The 22,154-nt window shown below is 51.5% G+C and overlaps 8 protein-coding genes across 8 annotated transcripts; 5 read left to right on the top strand and 3 right to left on the bottom strand.

Annotated features, from left to right (window-relative positions):
* Positions 1-2: 2 nt before the first annotated feature.
* H257_13159 (hypothetical protein) lies at positions 3-2,343 on the bottom strand (the record flags this gene model as incomplete). Its single annotated transcript, XM_009840618.1, has 3 exons — positions 3-79; positions 141-272; positions 2,220-2,343. 3 exons carry the CDS (start codon positions 2,341-2,343, stop codon positions 3-5), a joined length of 333 nt encoding a protein of 110 aa, XP_009838920.1.
* A 1,705-nt stretch (positions 2,344-4,048) lies between these two features.
* H257_13158 (hypothetical protein) lies at positions 4,049-4,414 on the bottom strand (the record flags this gene model as incomplete). Its single annotated transcript, XM_009840617.1, has 1 exon — positions 4,049-4,414. The coding sequence occupies one exon, from the start codon at positions 4,412-4,414 to the stop codon at positions 4,049-4,051; it is 366 nt and encodes a 121-aa protein (XP_009838919.1).
* Positions 4,415-7,029: 2,615 nt separating this feature from the next.
* Positions 7,030-7,974, top strand: H257_13157 (hypothetical protein; the record flags this gene model as incomplete). The annotated part of the gene is made up of 2 exons (XM_009840616.1): positions 7,030-7,290; positions 7,609-7,974. 2 exons carry the CDS (start codon positions 7,030-7,032, stop codon positions 7,972-7,974), a joined length of 627 nt encoding a protein of 208 aa, XP_009838918.1.
* Positions 7,975-8,004: 30 nt separating this feature from the next.
* H257_13156 (hypothetical protein) lies at positions 8,005-8,473 on the top strand (the record flags this gene model as incomplete). Its single annotated transcript, XM_009840615.1, has 2 exons — positions 8,005-8,246; positions 8,299-8,473. The coding sequence occupies 2 exons, from the start codon at positions 8,005-8,007 to the stop codon at positions 8,471-8,473; spliced, it is 417 nt and encodes a 138-aa protein (XP_009838917.1).
* A 169-nt stretch (positions 8,474-8,642) lies between these two features.
* H257_13155 (hypothetical protein) lies at positions 8,643-8,962 on the bottom strand (the record flags this gene model as incomplete). The annotated part of the gene is made up of 2 exons (XM_009840614.1): positions 8,643-8,738; positions 8,804-8,962. 2 exons carry the CDS (start codon positions 8,960-8,962, stop codon positions 8,643-8,645), a joined length of 255 nt encoding a protein of 84 aa, XP_009838916.1.
* Positions 8,963-9,526: 564 nt separating this feature from the next.
* H257_13154 (hypothetical protein) lies at positions 9,527-16,200 on the top strand. The gene is made up of 9 exons (XM_009840613.1): positions 9,527-9,847; positions 9,922-10,134; positions 10,216-10,275; positions 10,334-14,644; positions 14,711-14,791; positions 14,871-15,263; positions 15,315-15,420; positions 15,477-15,804; positions 15,854-16,200. The coding sequence occupies exons 1-9, from the start codon at positions 9,584-9,586 to the stop codon at positions 16,071-16,073; spliced, it is 5,976 nt and encodes a 1,991-aa protein (XP_009838915.1). The 5' UTR covers positions 9,527-9,583; the 3' UTR covers positions 16,074-16,200.
* A 122-nt stretch (positions 16,201-16,322) lies between these two features.
* H257_13153 (hypothetical protein) lies at positions 16,323-18,308 on the top strand. The gene is made up of 12 exons (XM_009840612.1): positions 16,323-16,596; positions 16,671-16,868; positions 16,922-16,994; positions 17,051-17,085; positions 17,141-17,245; positions 17,300-17,398; positions 17,447-17,516; positions 17,570-17,607; positions 17,659-17,757; positions 17,814-17,918; positions 17,970-18,036; positions 18,089-18,308. Exons 1-12 carry the CDS (start codon positions 16,348-16,350, stop codon positions 18,154-18,156), a joined length of 1,206 nt encoding a protein of 401 aa, XP_009838914.1. The 5' UTR covers positions 16,323-16,347; the 3' UTR covers positions 18,157-18,308.
* Positions 18,309-18,664: 356 nt separating this feature from the next.
* H257_13152 (hypothetical protein) lies at positions 18,665-21,601 on the top strand. Its single transcript, XM_009840611.1, has 13 exons — positions 18,665-19,110; positions 19,163-19,226; positions 19,341-19,471; positions 19,539-19,600; positions 19,668-19,741; positions 19,961-20,016; positions 20,079-20,225; positions 20,284-20,434; positions 20,506-20,613; positions 20,709-20,857; positions 20,960-21,138; positions 21,195-21,312; positions 21,372-21,601. Exons 1-13 carry the CDS (start codon positions 18,701-18,703, stop codon positions 21,526-21,528), a joined length of 1,806 nt encoding a protein of 601 aa, XP_009838913.1. The 5' UTR covers positions 18,665-18,700; the 3' UTR covers positions 21,529-21,601.
* Positions 21,602-22,154: the final 553 nt, after the last annotated feature.

The following is a 22,154-nucleotide window of genomic DNA, read 5'->3' as shown; positions in this document are numbered from 1 at the left end:
ATCTAGAGCGCTTGAACCACACGGTCTTGACGTTGCATTGCTGCCTGGGCGAGGCAATGAAGCCGTTCGGAGACAATGCCTACAAGGTGCCTCACATGTCGAAAGAGAAACAAGAGCGCAAGGGGTTGTTACCTGAAAACGTGTCGTGTTCGAGGCAGCCAGGGCCAAGTTGGATGGCATGACCACGAACCGGACCGTGTCCTGGCTGCAGAATTGGCGGAGGCACGATACGTCGACGAGCTCGCCCAGGCACTCCAGGCCATCGTCCGACTCTGTGCGATCACGAGTCGGACTATATAATTGCTGCTTGAAGGAAGTAGGAGTTGAGCCAAATAGTGTTGAAGATGACGTACGGGTGTGTGTGTTGGTATTATGGATGGTAATTGTGCTCGTTACCACACCAGGGGGGGAATAGCTCAGTGTCAAATAGGACTATATTAGGTTTTATCCCAATACTAATATTGCCCAATGGGCTCACCTAATTCCTAGTGCCTATGCAAAAGCATGTGCGTAGGTAGGGGGGGAATAGCTCACTGTCAATGGAGGTTTATTAGAATTTTAACCGGATATTATTCCTAACTTAATATTGCCTTCTCGCGTTATCCGGCTGATTGGGCTCACTCAGGGGGGGGTGTTGGTTGTGTTTACAGTGTTTTCACGCTCCGGTTATTTAACCGAACCGCGGGTCCTCTTCATCCGGATATCCCTTCTTGGTTCGATCCCCGGCTTCCCCGGATTATTTCCGCAAGGATTTATCCGTCCCTCCCCTTGAGAATCCGGATAACAAGGAACACGTACGAAGACGAGGAGCGAACTTCGAAGAAGATCGGTCGAAGCACGAGGTAAGAAGCGTTGAGCGAAGTAAAAACCGATGATCCCTGGTCGAGCAGGCGCGTTACAATTGGCGAAGCGGTTCATAACATGTGGTTCTAGTGTCGTCCCTCGCGGAGGAATGTCGTAAATATGATAATCCAAACTCAATTAATCGTTTGGAGGTTTCTGAGAAAACCTCCCTCCTGAATCGAATGGCAATTTCAGAATTGCCTCAAGTCGTCATTTGATTGGTCCTGAGACACGCAAAACGCATGCTTTGATTATAAAAGTGTATCGTTACACATGTATTTATAATACATTCTGGAGTATTTGATCTTAGAGTGCTTTGTAGTTTTACTGCAGGAGGCGTTCTGATTCACGCACTTATTTTGGAACGGAGGGAGTACGGTGCCAGCTGAGAAAAACAAATTTTCTTATTTTCAAGGTAAGTATACAGTACAGTACCTCTGCTTTGGACTAACAGTACACAATTTCCCGATCAAGTTGGATTTTTTTCCAATTAATGTGGTTAGAGGAAGTATAAAATATAAGTTTTGACAAGGACTGGAAAGCAAAAAAAATCAGATCAATGTGGTTTCTGTTTCAATCAATGTGATGCAAATCTGGAAACAATGTGGTGCAAATCTGGTGCCATAGTTTATTTCATATATGCTGCAGTGGAAGTTCTCAGGAGGATGGGGGAGATGGGTGGAGGAGGGTGGACTTGTCCGAAATGCTCACAGCTATTCACTGTCCCTTGAAGGCAAGGGCAAGAAGAAGCGGATCGCGTCTCGTGTTCAATTGGAGCTTACCAATGGCGACATGCAGGCGTTTGACGCCGTAAAGTCAAAGCTAGACCAATTCCCCGAGTGAGTGGGTGACACACCCACGCAATTGGTCAAAACCCACTCACTCAGGGAATTTGGTACTATTGATCTAAAACGTCCCCGAGTAAATCGACACACCAATATCCGCATAGTGTTCGGATAACAACCTCCAGTATTGTAATGGACTGATAATTCAGGATAATTCGCACCGCAAAAAGCCCAACTCCAGCCAGTAAATTCATCACCATCATTCGACCAGCCTGAGTGGAAACCCGCGTTAATTTCGACTATGAGGCATCGTTATCACCAGGAATGGCACGCAATGATTCGCAACATGCATGCTTATGTACACTGTACCAAGTTATCCTTATCACCAGGAATGGCATCAACGGTAGTTTCTTGTGAACTAGTAAACCGAGTACGGTGATATACAGACATAATAGGCATCCGCCAGCTCGATAGGACCCGCGCTATTGACCTTGGTAATGCAGAAGTCAATGGCGCGGGTCCTGTCGAGTTGTAGTCGATGACATGGGTCCTGCAACATTAACAACACGGCTACCGGCCGCGAAGACATACCCACCGACTGCCGCACGACTCTCGCCAACGCGGCAAGCCATGCAACTTCGACCGGCGCAAGACAGACACCGCCAACGACGGCAGGATCGGCCTCGGACCGGCGCAAACAAGCAATCGGCCGCATTCGCCTGCGGTCAATGCTGCCGCCTAACAGTAAACTTATCACGGCAGCATCGACCGCAGGTGAATGCGCTATCGGCCGCAACTGACCTACGCCGCAAGAGTCATCACCACATAAGTCATAAGCTATTGACTGCGGCATACATACCATGCCAGGGCCGTCACAACTGCACCTCGACCTATGCCATCACCGACCCTGAGGCTTCGCTGCTCCGTGTTTATGCACCGACGTCTCTATCCGGCCACTATAACCGGATACTGACTCCAGCAAATCCAGTACAAGTCCATCAAATCTGTGTGACTTTGACTGGAATATTTGCTGGTCAGCAAAGTACTGAACCCGATACTGGTGCGGTGCGAAAATATTTCAGTAAATTTTCAGTAAATCAGCACACATATTTACTGATTGGCCAATTTACTGGGCGTGGTGGAGATGCTCTAAACACATACACCTTACTGTCGGTGGAACGGGAGGTCATCAAGGCTTCAAACTATTAATTTTCAACTATCACACGTTTGAAAATCAAGTGAAGCATAATTTTCGGGAAATAATCTGGAGTGGCCATGATCAAAACTACAAATGCTACGACAATCTAACCCTCAAATAATGCAAGCCATGTTTTTATTGGAGCAACTCGTTCCATGAACTACTACTGTACTAGTATTGCCGCAGAGCTGAGTACTCAGGAAATCACTGCAATAAATAAATTTGTCACATTCTCATGTACAATCAAATACTATACGTATTGTAGCAAACAATCTCGATATGTAACATGTTATGATTCATTATCACCCACACCATGTTGACCAAAAATACCTTAAAACAATCCGACAGATTTAAGGTTCACCATTTTAAGCTGAGTATTTGCATATCCATTTGCATATTTTTTGGGCGGTTAGATTAAAACTGTATTTCTAGGAATTGATATTGGTTAATTCGTGTGCACATTAAAGTGGATCGAGCATACTATGTAGTATCACTAACATTTAACATGTACGGCTTTCTATTGGTTGAAATACTGCCGAGCCGACATTGCACTCGAATCAGCATAAACAAAACGGCAAGTCGAACTGGCAGGTACTGTTGTGGTCGGAGGCAGTTAGTCGGCACCCAGCCATGATGCATGGGGACCATTGGTGGGGCCCCTTGTGTAGCCCATTTCACACAATACCGTTTGCGACTTTTAAAACGTTATGGTTGCGCTTTAGCAGCTTTGGCCGGATAGAGACGTTGGTGTATAAACACGGAGCAGCGAAGCCTCAGGGTCGGTGATGGCATAGGTCGAAGTGCAGTTGTGGCGGCCCTGGCATGGTATGTATGCCGCAGTCAATAGCTTATGACTTATGTGGTGAAGACTCTTGTGGCATAGGTCAGTTGCGGCCGATAGCGCATTCACCTGCGGTCGATGCTGCCGTGAAAAGTTGAAGTGGATCCTTTCGTTGCGGTCTTTCGCGTGCCATCTCGGAGCATATGGTCGATGGACCACCCTTCCCCATTTTACATGAGGGCACAATAAGCAGCACGGAGGACCTGTCGGCCAAGTTGTCGACATACAATAGATGTCGGACCGTAGCCATCGACACTGCATGTCCGGAATGTCCGGCGCTACCGCAGTGGGCAACTACCATGATACATTGGATCAGGTCGTTCGCCGCACTCGGAATCCATAACCGCTCGTCCACTTCCACAGTCCGCTCACCACTGTAGCTCACTTGGGTTTGTCCTTGGCATTTTGGTCCTGTGCTTGGCGAATGTCCGCCACACATGGCCACACGAAGCCCTTGTCCAGCCGGCGCAGTTTGGGTTGTGCCGGTAGGGGGACTTTGCGCGTTTTAATTTTCTTTGACCAGCCATGACCCCGACGTATTTTGACCCGATTGGTCGCCAGACTTGGTGTCGGCTGGCCCCAACCGCTCATCATGTCCGCACAGAGGTTGTGATAGCGGTAGCCACCAGTAGTGGCAACTGATGGCATGAGTTTGCTATGTGAGTGCGCCTTCAATTCTTCGCACAGGGCAAAGACCTGGATGAGGCTCTTGTGATCACAGTATATCTTGAACGGCGTAGTTCGCATATGTGTATAGTTGAGCTTCGTGCACGCACGCGCAATAGGGTAGGCCTCCTTCTCGATGACTGACCACGCATTCTTGGCGCCCGCAAATATCCCCGACTAGCATAGGAGCAGTTCGTGGTGTTGTTCTTGGACTGGGCTGTCGTCATCGTATGCCACCACTTACGTTACCACCACTTATGTTACCACCACTTATGTTACCACATCGACCATCCATAATCGCTCGTATCCGTAAACCGACACTTCGTGGTGTCATCACGTGGGTGAGACAGCTCCGCCGATGATCGTAGCTTGGAGACCAATTCCCCGAGTGAGTGGGTGACACACCCACTCAATTGGTCAAGTGCCCACTCACTCAGGGAATTTGGTACTATTGACCTAAAACGTCCCTGAGTAAGTGGGTGGGACTAATTGCTCTCTACGATAAGTACATCCTATCGTTAACGTGAAACATGAAGGCATACAACGTTGTACACCGTTAATCGTATTGCTGCCGACAAGTCCTCACTTTTGACTCCCCAGGCCGACCTTGCCAAATTGGCGATGAGTAATGAACTCGCCCCTTGTCCCGCCTCGCCGCGTTGGCTGGCCCCAACGCAGCTTGGTTCGCAAGTCTCGACTCTGGTGTCGACCCCTGTTCTCGACGCAGATTCGCGCTCTGCTGTCGCCGTCCCTAGCCCGCCTTCAACACGGGCGATCGTCGCTTGTTTGTGAACGTGCAACCTGGACGAGTTGCCTCGGTCATCATCCGAGATCCTAGCATTGCCGGAGATGAGTTTCAATGCGTTTGTCCCTTCGTGTCCAAGTGACCCGGGGTATTGCTATGATATCCATTGACGAGGACTTGGATCTCCTCTCGACCTCCATGGCGGACGATTTGGTTGTACCACCACCAGCGAAATCCCAGACGTGGGATTCCCTCCGTACGAACCCGTATTTCGACCTCCTCCGCGAGTTTGCGGACGTCTTCCCCGACGAAGTTCCCAATCGACTCCCCGTCGTCAAAAGGGTACGACACGAGCTTGGCCTCTTGCCAGACACAAAGTACTGTGTCACGCGGCAGTGGACGCTTCCCGAGAACAAGTGGAAGCCATCGACACGTTCGTTGCGGTGTGCAAGGCCGCTGGACATGTCCGCGAAATTATTTCACCGCACAGTAGCCCTACCTTCTGTGTTAAGAAGCCCAACGACAAGTGGGTATTGTTCATGCCTTCAACAAGCCGAAAACCGCCACCATCCCGGCTCAAACTCCAATTCCCCGCAAGGAAATCATTGACGGCTTGGGCCATTCCAGCATCTATTCCACCATCGACTTACCCGATGGATTCAACCAAATCTTGATGCGTTTGGCCATTGTGCCCAAAACGGCGGTGTCAACCACCAGCGGCATGCTCTGGGAGTGGTTGGTAATGCCACAGGTGCTTTCCAACGCTCCCGCCACGTTCAATCGTATGGTGACCGCGAAGTTCCGCGTTCTGCGCGGAACTTCGCGGGCGGCGCGCCATCATACTTCGATGATATCTACATCCACAGTCGCGCGTCGGCAGCCTCTTCGCATACCGAGGTTCACCGCGGTCATCTCCACGCGGTGTTCGAAGTCCTCGGCGCTAACGACCTTTATGCCAACATGCCAAATTCCTCTTTGGCGTGGACGAAATACCTGTTCTCGGCGACTTAGTGGGTGTGCGTGGCTGTCGGGCTGATCCCGACAAGATTCAGGCCATTGAGGATTGGCCTGCCACATCCTCCGTCAACGACCTTCGGCGGTGGTTAGGCTTAGCCACCTACCTCCACAAACACTCGGCAAACTTCGCCGACGTCGCCCTTTGTTTCGTCTTTTGGTCAAAGACGCTCCTTGGGAGTGGGAGGACCCCCGTCGATGCTCCTTCGACGCCCTCAAGACCAGCTTGCAACTCATTCTGGAGCTTCCCAACTTTGGGTGTCCATTTTCGGTTGTGTGCGATGCATCTAAGTTCGCAATTGGATATATCTTAATGCAAGGCGACGCGGATTGACGCGCCCATCGCGTGTCATATCAAAGCCGCCAACTCGTTCCGGCGGTACGCTCTTACCCCGTTCACGACCTCTAACTTCTGTCGATGAAATACACCCTCACCAAATTCCGCATCTGCCTCCTTGGTAGCAAGCCCTTCGTGATCTACACAGATCACGCCTCCCTTCTCACGGTGATCAACTTGCCGCGCCTCTCGCAGCGAATGGAACGATAGCTTTTGTTCTGCGCTGAGCTTACCTTCACAGTCCAATACAAACCTGGTAAGGACAACATCCTTGCCGAAGCTCGCTCTCGTCGCCCCGACCTCGCCCTCAAGACTGTGGGGTTTCTCCATTCCGACCTCCAGAAACTCGTCCGCCCGGTTTACGCGTCGGATCCCACGTGTTCCACGTTTTTGTTGGCATTAACCGCATCTGCTTCTTCAAAGCCGGGTCGTTCTGTATCATTATTCCCAAACTATTTCATCCGCGATCGTCTCTTGTACTTCACCCCATCTCGCGGCGACTAACCTCGCATCGTCGTACCCAGCGACGCGCCATTACGCGCTGCAATTTTACGGTCTTTCCACGACTCTCCAAGTGGTGGCCATTTTGCCCGCGACAAGATGTTCAACGCGGTCGCGCGTTCTTACTGGAGGCCACGTCTTTATAAATCTGTGGCTCACTATGTCGCTCGTTGCGACGCCTGTCAGCGCGCCAAGGTCACCGCGGCTTCCAAAGCGCCGCTGCAACGTCTTCCGACACCCGACGAACTCTGGGCGTCCATCAGCATGGACTTTATGTTTGACCTCCCACGCGATGTTTGCGGCCATACCGGCATCATGGTGTGTGTCGATTGCGCCTCCAAATACGTGGCGGCGATTCCCGTAAAGGACTATAAACGTAATTGAAAAGTGAATTGGTAGCGTTATGGAATCTAACGCTACAGCTAAGCAGGGTCAGCCATCTTGAGCTGGTGAACACAAAGGGCCGGGGATGGTCCAACGCAAACGCGCGACGGGCCTTTGCTGTTTCATTGACGCGTAGCGCGTCGTTGGCAGCTCGTGGGTTTGGGTCTGAGTTTGTCTTCAACCTGTGGTGTGGTACGCGTACGTGTATCCGGATCGTGTATCTGGAACTATGACACCCTCCCACACTCAAACGAGCATATCGGAATATGCGAATCAACTGGCGCGTGGTTGAAGGCCGTTGGTCGGTGGAACTGGCGATCGTCAAATTCGCCCATCGTGGGTGGCATTCTTCAAATTGACAACATGGACGACGACCAGCTGAAGAAGGCCAAAGCGGTTGTGGACTTGACGGGCGATTACTCAGACAGCGACGAGTACTTCTTTGCAGGGAGCCAGCGGTTCCGAACTGGTCGTGAAAATCCGCTGCTTGACTTGTTCATGAAGAAGGAAGAGCAGCGGATCGATGCGGAGCATCAGGCAGCCACCGATATGGTTCAAATGGCGCTGCGTACGATGAGACCTATGGCAATGCGGGAATTGTTGCGAAATGAGATCATGGCCTTGAAAGAGCGCCACAGGAAGGAAACCATGCGACGCTAGCAGGAGATGGAGCAGGGGGCAGAGCTGTCAATGGCCGAGTCGATTGCCGAAGCCGATGCGCATGCAGCTCAAGCTGCCGAGGAGCAAGCGGGAAAGGCAAACACGGGGGCGTCGCCCGCGTTGGTGCAGGTGCGAAGGGCACCGATTGGACATGCGATGCCAATTTGGCAAGCGGCGCCGAACCTCAAAATAACGGAAGAATGCATTGGGCAAATGCAGGTGGAAAATGGACCGCTCGCGATGCGGCTGGAGGATGTCCACAGTCTGAAGTTGTACGAAGAGGATGGCTCCGTCTTTGGCGTCGCTGGACTACATCAACGGCAGGACGCGCCGTTTGCGGGTGCTGCAGCAACTTGACTCGCGACTGAAGGACTGGGGGTGGACACCGGCTTTGCGTGAGCTGGTGGAGCGATTTTATACTCTGTTCTGCCGGATCGGGTTGTTTGAGATCCAGGTTATCTCGCAGTCCGCGTTCAAATTCGGCATGCTCTTGACGTAAGGATGTTCTTGCGTCTGCGTCTGATCCCCATATTGTGGTTGTCCCATCTTGTACCTAGTACTGGAGCCCCGCCTAACGTCCCCTAGTCACTGCCGTGGTTTGCGATGGGGTCGACAACTTCTCCGGGCATGACGACGCCGGTAAAGCGGGCGGCGACAGAGTCAGCTCATCAGTCGATGCGTCTTGCGGGGCTTGAGCGCTGGAGTCCATGGTATGTGGTCCCGAGGGAGGTGCGGATGGCGCCCGGACGATCGAACGCAGGGTACTACGCGGCTCCAGGGGTCGCGCTGTTAGTTGGGGGCTTTGATTCCAGTGGCAGCGCTAGTGAACCGGGAATTGGAACCAGGGGTCGGCGTCATCGGCCGAGGATGGCCAAGTGGCAGAGGACTTGTGAAAGAGGACTTGGTCATTGGCTTGGAAGGTCGTCGTGTTGACTTGGGTAGGTTGTCGCTGCTGGGTGGCGGTTAGGTTGTCCTTGATCTGTTGCATGACAGATTAGCGCTTGGAAACGTAGGACTTTGCATCTTGTATACTGTAGTCCAATGCGGGAGATTAGGGGCGTTGATTTGGATCCTTCCCCCACTGAAACGAGGACTGTCTAAGAGTTGAGGCAGCCGGGGTGATGCAAGTGGACCGCATAAAGGGGCGAGAAGCCGGTGGACGCCTGAACGGAGACGTTATACACTCATGACAGAGATACATTTTCAGAATATGCATTCAATATGTAATATGGTAATTTGTATTGGGATATGCCCGGGTGCAAAAATCGATTGTTGTGTGGCAAGTCCTTGTACAATTGCGTTCGCTCATTGGTAGCCATAACCACGTTTCCAGCATTCTAATTGGCTAATCATATTCAAATAGGGACGCCCAACTCCCATTGGTTGCTGAGATATCCCAAAAATGTGAGCGCTCCCTATATTATGGCCATGCCCACCAAAACACCGACCGGATAACCTGACCGTTACGATCCATTATTGATTGGGTGGAATTTTCTTGTCATCACAACAATCATGGAGCCAATTGCCCGGATAATTTAGTATCCGACCAGTCTTCCAATCTTGAAACGACGCAAGAAAACGAGAAAGGGATCCCCACAGTTGGCATACGATGGATGGCGGTCAAGGAGACAGCATCGTGCTGGAAGAGGAGATCGACCCCAACTATGAGCCCACGGAAGACGAAGTCATCGAGTACGCCAAGTGGTTGGGCATGGACCTGGATGCCGAGCGCGAGTTGTTTTGGATCGCACGCGAAGGTCTGAAAGCGCCTTTACCGGAGAACTGGAAGCCGTGCAAGACGACGGACACGGGAGAGATCTACTACTTTAACTTTGCGTCGGGGGCGAGCACGTGGGACCATCCTTGCGACGAGGTACGTCAATCTCCCTTACCAGCGTCATGCCATCAATTGCAGTGTTAAAGTCATGCATGCTGTGCGTGTCGTAGTATTACCGTAAACTGTACGACGACCACAAGAAGAAAACAATCCAAGGCAAGAAATTCCAAGACACGGACGACAAGAAGAAAAAGGAAAAGGACGACATTGCTGAAATCCTGGGGAAAAAGCCCAAGAAAGCCCCGAAAAAGGCCCCCAAGGTCGAAACGTTGGGCACGGTCAAGTCGGGCATGGACAAGAAACCTCTTGGTGCGATTGGGAAGGTATGGGCATCATCTTCACACAAACTACAAGAACATATTGCATGTATATGCATGCCATCCACGTCGCCAACCAACATGTAGTTGCCGCTGCCGGGTGGCGGCTTGGGGGCCTTGAAACCGGTGGGGGGAGGCGCGTTGGGGGTACGTCTTGCATGCATGGCCTGGAACGTTGGCATTATGATCGCGATGTATGACGCAGAGACCAAGCGCGATGAGAGCGCAGGAAGGCAAGAGCGATAACGATGACAATGACGACGAAGAAGAAGGCAAGGCGGAACCGCCACCGATCAAAGCGTTGCCGTCACGGAAGCCTCTGGGAAAGAAAGATGTCAAGGTCGACGACGACAATGCGATCGTTGCGGCCAAGGTGCAAGAATTGGAGGCCAAGTTGCAATTGTTGGAGGACGAGCACAACAGCCAGGTTGCGTCGCTTCAAGCCAAAGTGTCTGCCAAGGAGAGTCAACTCAAGCAACAGCAGACCGAACTCGACGACGAGGCTGCGGCGATAGAGAAGAAGCTGCAAAAACTACAAAAAGACCATGCGGACGAAGTGGAAAACGTCAAGGAACTGGACAAGAAGTTATCGAAGCGGCGAAAAGACCTGGAAGCCGAGCACCGCGAAGCCTTGGACAACGCCGACTCCAAGTTTATGGAGAAGAAACGAGAGTTGACGCGAAAACAAGACAAAGAACTGAAGGACATGGACGAGAAGCACAAGGAAGCATTGGAAGGGATGGACGCGGCGCATGAAAAGGCGTTGCAGCGACAGGAAGCGCAGCGGCAAAAGGAGGAAATGCAGGCCGAGCATCGAGAAAAGGAGGAGTCGAATCGCGTGGACAAGCTCAACACGGAGCTCGACACGCTCAAGGCGGAGGTGGCGCAATACAAACGACAAGTGAATGTACTTGAAGGTAAACTCCAAGACGCAACAGCATCCAACCATCCACCCGAGCTAGTCTCGGATTTGGAAACGTCTATTGACGAGCTCAAAGCCCAAGTGGAAGCGTTGACGGCGCAGCTCAAGCAAAAGGACAAGGCGGAGGCGGCGTTGGAGGACAAATTAAAGCGACAAGCGGAGGCGTTCGAAGAATCGCGAGTTCGGGAGTCCACTGCTGTTGCTGCATCGTCGCCAAACAAGGAACTCGAGGGGTTGGAAGAGCAGGTCAAGGCCATGACAAAGCAGCTGGCTGAAGCCCACCTAAATGTTGCCAACGCAGAGGCCCAGACTAAAGTTTGGCAAGGAAAACACGCCAAGATGACGGAACACTTGACTGCATGGGAGTCCAAACACAACGACCTGCTTACCAAAGTCCACGGAGCGGAAGCTGCGCATGCTTCCACCATCGCTGGATGGGAACAAAAGGTCCACGACTTGACTTCCGCAACCACACACAACCCCAAAGAAAGTGCTGACGTCAACGAATGGCGCGAGAAATTCCAAGCGCTCGTGATCAAGCATGAAGCGGCGGACGCTGAATGCGCCGCGGCCAAGTCTACATGTACAGACTTGAAGCAACAAGTCGCAAAGTTAGAACAGCTCCAACGAGACGCCACGCTGAAGTACGAGGCCGCGTGCGCCGAAAAAAACCAAGTGATCGATGGGGCTTCCTTGGCAGACTCGAAGCTTGCAGAGTTGGAACGGACAATTGAATCGCTGACAGCATCGAAACGGACCTTGGTGGAGCAACTCGAAGATGCCAAAGCAGCACACCAAACTGCGCAAGAACGAACTGCACAAGAGCTGCGGGAAGCCAAAGCCGACGGCCAGTCGTGGCAGCGTCAGTACGATAAACTGATGGACACGACCAACCAGGACCAGGCGGTCAAGGACCAGCTCCAGCAATGGCAAGCTAAATACGACGAGTTGCAGCAGACGCACGAGGATGCGGTCGTGTCGTCGCGAGCGCAAATAGACGCTCTGGAGTGCAAAATCAAGGGACTGGAGCGGGATAACGTTGCGGTGGTCGATAGCTGGAAGGAGAAGATGGCGGACGCGGAAATCGACTGGCAGCGACAACTGACGTCGGCCAAGTCGACGATCGGCGACCTTCAGGCGAAATGGACGTCGATGCAAAGCCAAGAGTCGTCCACGTCTGGGTTGGTCGCGTCACTTCAAGAACAGCTCGACCAAGCCTACCGTCGAGCACAAGAAAGTCAGGATGCAATGGACGAACACGAACGATGTCACAAGCGAACGCTGGAGACACAGCAGTCTCAGTGGAAGCAGCAGCTGGACGACGTGCAAGCAACCCACGCGTTGGTGTTACAGGGGTTGAAAAGTGAAGCCATGGCCGCGGAGGCCGCCAAGCGCAAGGCGGACGACCAACGAGCGACGTTGGAGCGCAAACTCAAGCTAAAGGAAAACGAAGTGGCGAGCGTGGCGGCGCAAATGCAGGCCCAGCATACGTCTACGCACGAATCGACGACGTCGATGTGGGAATGGGAAAAGGAAAAGCTCACCAGTCAGTTGAAGCTTGTCGAGGGCGAAAGGACCGAAGCCGAATCGCGGCTAGACGCATTACGAATGGAACACGACGCGTTGCTCGACACCCACCATCGAGTGGTCCTTGACAAGGATGTGGCCGAGAAAAAGGTCAAGCAAGTCGAAGTCGACAAAGAGCAACTTGCTCAGAAACTCAAGGGGGTCGAAAAGGAGGTCGACATCGTGCAAGCCAAGTGGCGGGCGCTCACGACCGAAACCACAGACTTGAAATCGGCACTTAGTAAAGTCAAACTCGGACTGCAAACTGCCGAAGTTCAGTACGAAAAGGCCACGGACGAGTGCGCCGGGCTGGAGACATTGCTCAAGCAAGTTCGAGACACGAGCGACAAGCACCAGGCCGACGCCCGCGCGCTGCAGCTCCAGTTGGACGACGCGTTGTTTCAAAAGCAACGGGTAGAGCATGACCAGCTGGCACTGCACAACGAAGTGGACCGTCTAAAAGAGCAAATTGCCCTTCGATCGTCCAGTTCGTCGTTGACCAGCAGTGCCGAAAAGCAAGATAGTTTGCGCCAACAAGTGGAGCAACTGACGGCGGACGCGCGGGCTGCCAACGACAAAGTGCGGCAGCTGCAAGGCAAGGCCCAGGAATTTGAAACCAAGTTTAAGCAGGGTCAGGAAATGCACGATCGGCACGTGTCCATGTGGCAAGCGGAGAAGCAGAGTCTGGTCGACAAACTAGACAAGGTGAAAGGCCAGCAGCAACAGCTGGACCGGCAACTTCGAACGACGACCCATGACAAGGACGACGTTGAGGCAACGCGCGATCGGGTGCAAGTCGAGCTCGCTGATCTGGAAAAGCGGTGGAAGCTCCAAGGCGAAGCGTTGGCCGCGGCCCAGACCAAACTCACGGAAAACGTCCATCACATCGACGATCTGGAGGGCCAGAAGCGAGCCATGACGTACGAACTGCAAGCTGCCACCGGGAAATTGAAGCGCCTCGAGCTGGACTGCGACCGCACCAAGGCGGAATTAGCCACGCGGAGCCAAGAAAAGGACGCGATCGAGACGAAATGGCGGCTAGACGTGGTGCAGTTCGAAGCGAAACTCAAGAGCGTGCGGCAAGACCAATCCGACCTCGTCAACAAACGACTGGTGGACGAAGAAAGCAAACGCGAGGAAGCGACGCTTCAATGGAAACGCGATGCCGACGACAAGAAAAAGGAGTGGAACGCTCGCCTGAGTCAGTTGGAAATGGACAAGGCGACAGCCCAAACGCAGTTGGTTCAAACTACGACCGAGTTGGCGGTGTTGCAAAAGGACAAGGAGCATTGGACCACGCTCAAGCAAAAGCTGGAGGCGCAAGTGAAATCAATAACGGAATCAGCAGACAAAGATCGCCAGGACTGGCACGACCAACTGGACCAGGCCAAAACGAAATTGAAATCGGCGCTCGCCGAAAAGGACGCGCTGATGCTGTCCGTGGCTTCCTCGAGCACTCGCAGCAACAACAACAATCTGTCGATGCAGCAGCAGCAGGACCTTCCACCGACGGCATACGACAACGGACCCACGCACCTCAAGCTTCAAATGGCCCAAGTCAACAAGACGGAGCTGGAAACCCACTTGCACGACGTGACCATGCAGTGCGAGACGTGGCGACGCAAGGCGGCGCTGTTGGACTCGCGAAGCCGCGACTTGGCTTTGGAAATCGAAGCGTTGCATGTCGAAAATGCCGCGCTGCGGGCGTCCAGCCAACGCATGCACACGAGCGCATTGGAGAGTCTCACCACTGTGGAGCGCTTGAATTACGAGCACAAGAAGCGCATGGTGCGGGGTGAGTACATGGCGCAGCTGCGCGAGTTCACCGAGCGCGAGGAGCTGGCGTTCGCGCGACAAAAAGCGCGGGTGCGGGCGAGTTGTGAGCGGCAGTTGGACGAGCTAGTCGGAGACTTTGACAAGCAAAAGAACCAGCGCATGAACCAAGAAGAGCGCGATTTTCAGTCGGCCCTGCACCACTGCCAATCGGAAAACCAAATCAAACTGTCCCAAGTTCTCAAGGAGCATCGGGTACGTGCAATTTCGTAGGGTCGTGACAAGAAACATATGCATCACATACAGTCGTGTGTGGACTAGGACAAAGTGGCCGAGTTGGAGCACGATCTCCAAGTAAAACAGACGCAGCATCTGCACCATTTGTCGAAACAAATGCAAGAGGTTCGATGGAGGGTTTAGAAATCGATTTTTGGGGCCTGTGAAAATCATGATGCTAAAAGTGATTGATATAATGGAATAGGAGGAGCAACATTTGTCAGCAAGGTTGCGAGACACAAAGCAGCTCAATCGCGAAGAAGACCTGGCGCAGATTCCGAGTTTGCAACCCGGGGGCTTTGACGTGGCGTGGAAAGAGAAGCCTCAAGCGCCGACGGGTGTGGCCGCCGTCACGCCCCTGCGATCTCCTCCACGTCACAGAAAAGTGAGTAAATACTCCAAACCACGGCAACAAACATGGCGCCGTCGCATCCAGCAAGAGCACGACCTCCTCGCCAAAGCCAAGCAGTTTCTGGCCAAGCAGAAAAAGAGTCTCAAGCACCGAATGGCCAAGCTGCAAGATGAAAAGGACTGGTGGCAGCGCCAACCAAATCACCACACCAAGGCTCGTCACGAGATGAAGCAACTCTTAGAACAGGTACCCTCGATCTCTTTGTAGCTTTTTTTCAATGAGATGGTTAATCTGTAGCACGCACAACAATTGGCGCATGACGCCAAGGAGGTCAAGGCGACGGAAAAATGGCTGGTCAAGCGAGAACAGAAGATTCAATCGCTGGAGCGCACTTGCAATCATGGTACGTATATATTTCTTCATGCGATGACGTGGGAGCCACTCATGATCGTCGTCAAGGCTTTGAAGTGGACGACGAGGATGAAGAAGACGCGGACCCGTCCGAGACATCCGTAGAAGGTCATCTGGAGAGATTGCATGACGAGTTGGTGGCAGATGGGTCGACCATGTCGGCCAAACTGCAATCGTTTGCACGCAACCAAGATGCATCAGCGTTGGCATGGCCGTCGGAATTGCCCGTGCAATATGAACCTTCATCTTATCCTCCACGGGTGTATCCAACTCGAAGTAGCATGGACATGCCATACGCGTACCACATTAATACACCAAGCCGTGATTTGAACCGCTGGGCGTACCAGCCACAGTACACGACTCGACCTCCTGAACGGTGCAATATAGTTACACATTGTCGTTCGTTTTTTAAAGGCAATCTGTAGGGACCACTCGTATGAGCCATTCATGTCCAATAGTACTGCGCCACGTACGCCCATGTACGACACCAAGTTGAGCAACTGGGTCCACAAACGAGAACGAGCGAGCGCCGCAGCCAGCGCCCATAGCAACTACCTCCACCAACTATCGCAAGAGCTCAAAACGTACTCCAACAAGTATCAAACCGCGCATCATTCCGAAGGCGAGGTCGATGGGTTGCCATAATTTTGGCACGTCGAAGTGAATTGCTCAAAGCAAGTATACACAGAATCGTCGGCACAAGGCATCCACGTTGCTTGGATAGACTAGCAGGAGTAACGTTAAGAAGTAATGTACGCACTTGCTATGCACATTTTTCATAGTGTATGTATATCTATCGAATGTCAATATATATATTGAATGCCAAGAGCTGTCAGCAACATGTCAAAATTGGATGCACTGTTATGATTGGAACGTGGCATTCTTGAAAGTGAGTCGTCGTTGACCTGGTGTCGGTTTCATGAAGCCGCCAATCAAGTCTCAATCCGACATGACGGGCACGATCGCAGAGTCGCCGCGGTCGTTTGCGCTGAGCACGATGCCCACCATGGCCTTGCGCAAGCTGCATGCGATGCGGGACCTCGCCAAGCTCCCATTCACAGTCGAACCATCCTGTTCGCCGCTCCATGCAGCGGTACTCCACGGGCACGTCGACCACGTCATCCGGTACATTGCCTCAGCACCCTTGCTTGTGCACGCCGTCGATCGTGTAGGCGACAACTCCAATTGCCTCGTCAACCCATGGATTTTCAATTCGTTCTCATCGTGCACTGTGACGGATAGCACGGCAACACCCCATTGCACCATGCATGTGTTATTGGCCAGCATGAGATTGCACGGCTTTTGGTGGAGGGAGGGGGTGACGTGGACGCCCGAAACGCCACGGGCCACACACCCCTGCACAAGGCAGCGCTTGGTGGACACATGGCATGTGTAGCCCTGCTCATCGAGTCGCACGCCAACGTCTTGCGGAAAAACGAGGTCGTGTTGCTAGTCCACTAATTGGCAGTTTCACCAACTAATCATGTGTTTAGAAAGGGCAATATGCGTCGGATTTGGCTGGGTGGCGCATGCATACGGACGTGACGAAGTACCTCCGGGACTTGGGTACAATATCATCGGTTGCGGTTTGCCAAGGAGGTTTGACACGTGCCTTTACTTAGATCTGAAAGCGATCCTCCAGATCCTGCCAGACGAAGTACTACATATCGATCCCAGCACTGATAGTTCCTGACCCGTCCACGTTGGTCTAGCAAGGCAACACACGTCTGCATTATGCCGCAGCGTGCAACAAACTGAATGCCGTGATCTCAATTCTGCAAGACCGCATGCAGAATGACGTGGACGTTCGCAACAAAGTTCGGCTGAGTGCAAAACACCAAAGGGAACAAATCTCTAAAGCAACGGTGTAGGCTGGGGAAACCCCCCTTCATGCGGCTGCAAGGGAAGGGCATTACGACATTATTGAAGCTTTGGTAGCAAGGGGGGCCAACCCTTGCGCCGTTACTTTGGTGCATCCGCCAATGAAGCGAATGAATCTGACCATAGTCATGATGTAGAGTGGAGAATGTGCTGTGACCTTGGCTGGGGGGCACCATATTCGAGTGCGCAACGGTCTCTTGCGTCTTGGTACAGCGCATTCTCTATTAATGAATCCATTCCAGTCACAGTTTTATGACTAGAACGAACGTATTTGACGGATCAATTCGATCAAGAAGAGGTTGGTTAGTGGATTCGTTCATTCGACCATCCTCATAGTCTGACGATGTAGAATGGAAACTCGGCGCTTCATGTTGCATGCGCTCTAGGCCGCGTCTCTCTCGTCAAGGAACTCCTCGATTCTAATGACGACTTGGACTGCATTAATCATGTAAGATAGTACATGTTTCTCAATTGTTGTACCATGCTAAACCACGTCACTTCCAGGATGGAAATACTCCGTTGCATGTGGCAGTGGCACACGACCGAGTGGACGTGGTCACCTTCTTGCTGGCCAATGCACCAATGATCGACGTCACTGTCAGAAACAACGTGAGCATCGTGACACTGCACCATGTTTTGCTAAAACTTTTCTGTTTATAGGTTGGCCAAAGCGCTGCCGACTTAGGCTCGAGTAGCCCTTCGTTGCGGTGGTCATTGCTCCGTGCAGGTTTGCGCGGCTGTAGAAGATACCCACGAAACACTCCCATCGTGCTTTGTAGAAGCGGAGGTCGTGGCTCGGTATTGTGTGGACTCCGTCGTCGAAAGCTGGGACCGCCAAATGTTGTGAGAGACCGCATGAGCCAGGACAACTCAACCTCCTGTTTCGTCGTCCAGTTGTGACAATGTCAGGATTGACGACATGATCTTTTTACCGGTAACGTAATGACGACTCTAGAAGAGTTCAGGAGCATCAGCTTAATGTGTACGTTCATATTCCGACTTTTGGAAAAGGAACACATGTGTTCTATATGAGATATCATGTCAACGCCATAACACCTCCTTGCAGTTCAAGCTTGGTTCAGTTTACCTCCTAGTAGTACTAGGGGGTAAACTGTGTCAACTACCGGAGTAGTTGGCATTGTTTCCACCCCTTGCTTGGTCTATCGTTGGGGCACCTTCCTCTCCTTCGTATGGGAGTTATCTCCATTTCACGCGAAGGTAACGCTCTCACGTGTGTCAGTCTGTCGCTCACAAAATCAGCAGCATTCCGTTTGTCGGTTTCAGGACAACATACCGTTTCAACGGCATGCAGTATCCGGATGACATGTCACCCTGTCATCCGGTTAAAAAGGCAGCAGCGGGGAACTATCAAAAACAGAGACGGCGACGACATGGCGCCCTCCAAAGCGGCGATTGTCCAAGCGAAGATTCGCCACGAGCTTCGGCTCTTGCATGAGAACGGCGACGTGTCTGAAAGCATCCAACATATGGCGGCGTACTTCCTCGAGCTCATGCATCAGCTAGCACACAACACCATCGCCGTCGCGGACGTGGTGGACGCGCACCACCGCATGGAGTCGTTCCTTGTCGCGAACGCCACATCCCAACATATCGTTGTCTTTGAAAGCGCCATGCTCGAGTTGACTCGCGCGGCGATTTTTACGGCGCTGCATGAATCCCTTCGTGCCCTTTTGTCGTTTGGGGCATTCGTGCCATCCGCGCTGCGCTACTGGAAGCGACAGCTCAAGCAACCCCTCGACCTGTTCTTGCTGACATTGCCAGACAAAGTCTGGGAGCCATCGTATGTCCACGTCGTTACATGTCAAGTTGATGGCACTGAGCCTTGTGTGTAGCGGAGGCGTCATCTCCACGGACGACAAGATTCGCATCTTAGACGAAACGTACGAGACGATGCTGGTAATTATGGTTCTCCGCATTTCAATTCTTTTGTGTCCAGCCAATTTACAATTGTTTTTCAGTATATTTATGACGCAAATGGCCGAATTCAAACCATGTGACATGGATATTTAGGTACACATTGGCGAGTTGAAGCAACAGATGCTTAAGTGGCCCCATGCCGAACCAAACCGATACCAAGACATGATGCACACGTCTCGAACGCTGTTGCTCAAAGTGTTTTCTACCAAGCATTTGACGATTCGGTACACCTGTGTTTGAAACACTGCCAACACCGCAGAAAATCTCTCTGATGATGGGCATATCTGTTAGGCCCAATGCAGTGACCATCGATGCCGCCGAGACTGTCGGCGCCTCAGCGCTTGCTTCGTCGGGTAGTACACTATTTCATCTGTGCATGCAGTGTTTTTTGCCTTCCACAATCTAACTAGTCGTGGCTAGGTCGTCCTCGATATGAACTGAAATCGGTGCTTGACTTCCTATCGCACTTGCCTGTTCTTCGAGCTACGTACAAGGTATAACTCGTCAGTTGGTGGTTGGTGTTTGATTCCATTTGATTGGCTGAAAATACATGTCCAAGAGCCAATCAAATCCATGATTCAAATATTGGATTAGCAGCCCATAGTGTTTGGCGAGTTTGGACATTTGTAACCCGAGTCGTCGTCCACAATCATACTTGCGTATATGAAGGCCATATATCTAGTCGAGATGTGCTTGATATGTGGTGGTAATAGGGAGAGTTAGACAGCGCCCTCGAAGGATGCACGATCCCGCCGTTTCTCCGTCGCCGGTAAACCCCACTCCCATTCCTAGTTGGTTTGAAATGAATCAAACGATAACACGGCGGACTAGTTGGTGGCAAGTGTCTGTGGGGGCTGTTGGGGTGTCGCTTGGCGTGATGTACGTCGTGCGCAATAGCCACGAACTGCACGACCTCGCCCTTACTATGCACAAGGGCATCCGCGACTTCGTTGTCGACCACATGGTCGTGCCGCTCAAGTATGTCGTCGTTCGAGTTATATATATATATATATATAGTGAATGAATATGAATATAGCAACATTGTGGGGGAGATTTTGCTCAGTAAAAAGTCGTTGATTCAAGACCCACTGGCGCTGAATGACTCGAAAGAAAGCTTGCAGCGCATGCTCGCCGACTTTATTCACGACACCAACCCGTCCCTACCTCTGTCTGTACAACACGATATGGTAAGGTATATTTATATATATTATGTTGATCTATATATTTATATAATATGCTGATCCGTGTATTTTTGTAGGTGGCCAATATGGACATGTCGGTCGTCTCGTTGCAGTACGAGAAGGAACTGCCCAAAGCCGTGCGCAACCTTGTCACAGGCGATATTGTGCGCATGATGCTTATCCAAGTACGTCGTTTGATAGTTTTCAAATATATATATATATATATATATATATATATATATATATATATATATATATATATATATATTGATTGGAGTAGATTCAATTCATCAAGAAAGAACTGATGGTCGCCATGAAAGCCATCGACGATTTGATGGACGCGAACCAGCTCAACATGCAAATGATGGCGACGCTGCCCATGTTTGTCGTCGCGGGGGGCGCCTATTTTGCCATCTCGAAAACATCCAGGTCAATATATATATATATATATATATGTTCGTTGCAATCTTTCATTATATATGTATGTTCTTGGCGATATGAGTGGATGTATAAATATATATTATATATTAGGCTTTTGTACCAATTTACAAGTTCGGCCATGTACGAAGACCCAAAGAGCGTGGCGTCTCAAATTCGCTACACGCTGCGAGACATTGAGCGGTTGCTCAACATGCAAAACACATCGCATGCATCCATCGACTCGCTTCCAGGACTGAGCAGTCAGATGTCGACTAGTACCATGTCTCCACGTATGTTTATATATATATATTTTTTTTTTTGATAGGGTGATGATGGTCACTGGTAGTGTTGCGGGCGGCCTCGGCAGCTGGAGACGGACCTGGCACGACGTTGGGTGTTCGGGACATGGGGTACTTGGTGGTGTTGCTGGATCAATTGCAGCAACTGTTTGAGCGCAACCGAGGGTAAGTGCCAACCATTCGATTCAATCGATCATGATTGTTTGGATGGATGGACGGCGTAGGTACTTTGACGACGCCGAGCAAAAACGATTCGACGAAGACGTCAACGATTTAGTCGGCGACCACATGCTCGTGTCGCAGCAACTTGCTGTGATCGCCCGCATGTACCACAGCCACGCGTTCCTGGCCCAAGGCGTGAGTTCCAAGTGGTTCCACTAGTTTATCGCGCGCGAATATAAGCGGCGGACGACTAACATTGAAAGTGGATGACGTTCATTCAACTGTTTTTGGCCATGCATAAAGTTACTATGATTTACATCATGACGGTCACAGGGGTTGGCAAGGACCCGCCGTTCGTGCTCACTATTGCAATGGAAGAGTACTTACGACGTCAAACCGATCGGAATATGACATATAGATAGACTATGCATGGGTGGTGGTCGATGTGTACTGACTGCAAAACAAGAAAGAATACAATAACACACCAGCATGTATGCTCCACGATGGCTGAACGTACAGTGTTAGTCATCCATGTATTCCTACAGGTAGTACGTAGATGAGGACGTGTACTGCAGTCACGTGTGCGTGTGGCTACGGTTGCAAAGCAGCACAACGCAGAGGCGACAACTATCATTGCGCATCACGACTTGTTAGTTAGTGCGAATGCAAACAAGAATGCAATCGGGTCACTAGCGACGCATAGAGTACATATCGTTATTCGTTCGTGCAATACTAACGTTACCAATCCATGACATGAACGGGAGAATCTACATATAATGCAGATCCTGAATATGGAGCATGGCGAAGACTTGTGTGCCGCCAGAGCAATATTGTCGAGCGAGAAC

The sequence above is a fragment of the Aphanomyces astaci genome (assembly GCF_000520075.1).
Source record: "Aphanomyces astaci strain APO3 unplaced genomic scaffold supercont1.45, whole genome shotgun sequence".
NCBI classification, from domain to species: domain Eukaryota; phylum Oomycota; class Saprolegniomycetes; order Saprolegniales; family Verrucalvaceae; genus Aphanomyces; species Aphanomyces astaci.
This window is presented reverse-complemented; position numbering and strand designations above follow the sequence as displayed.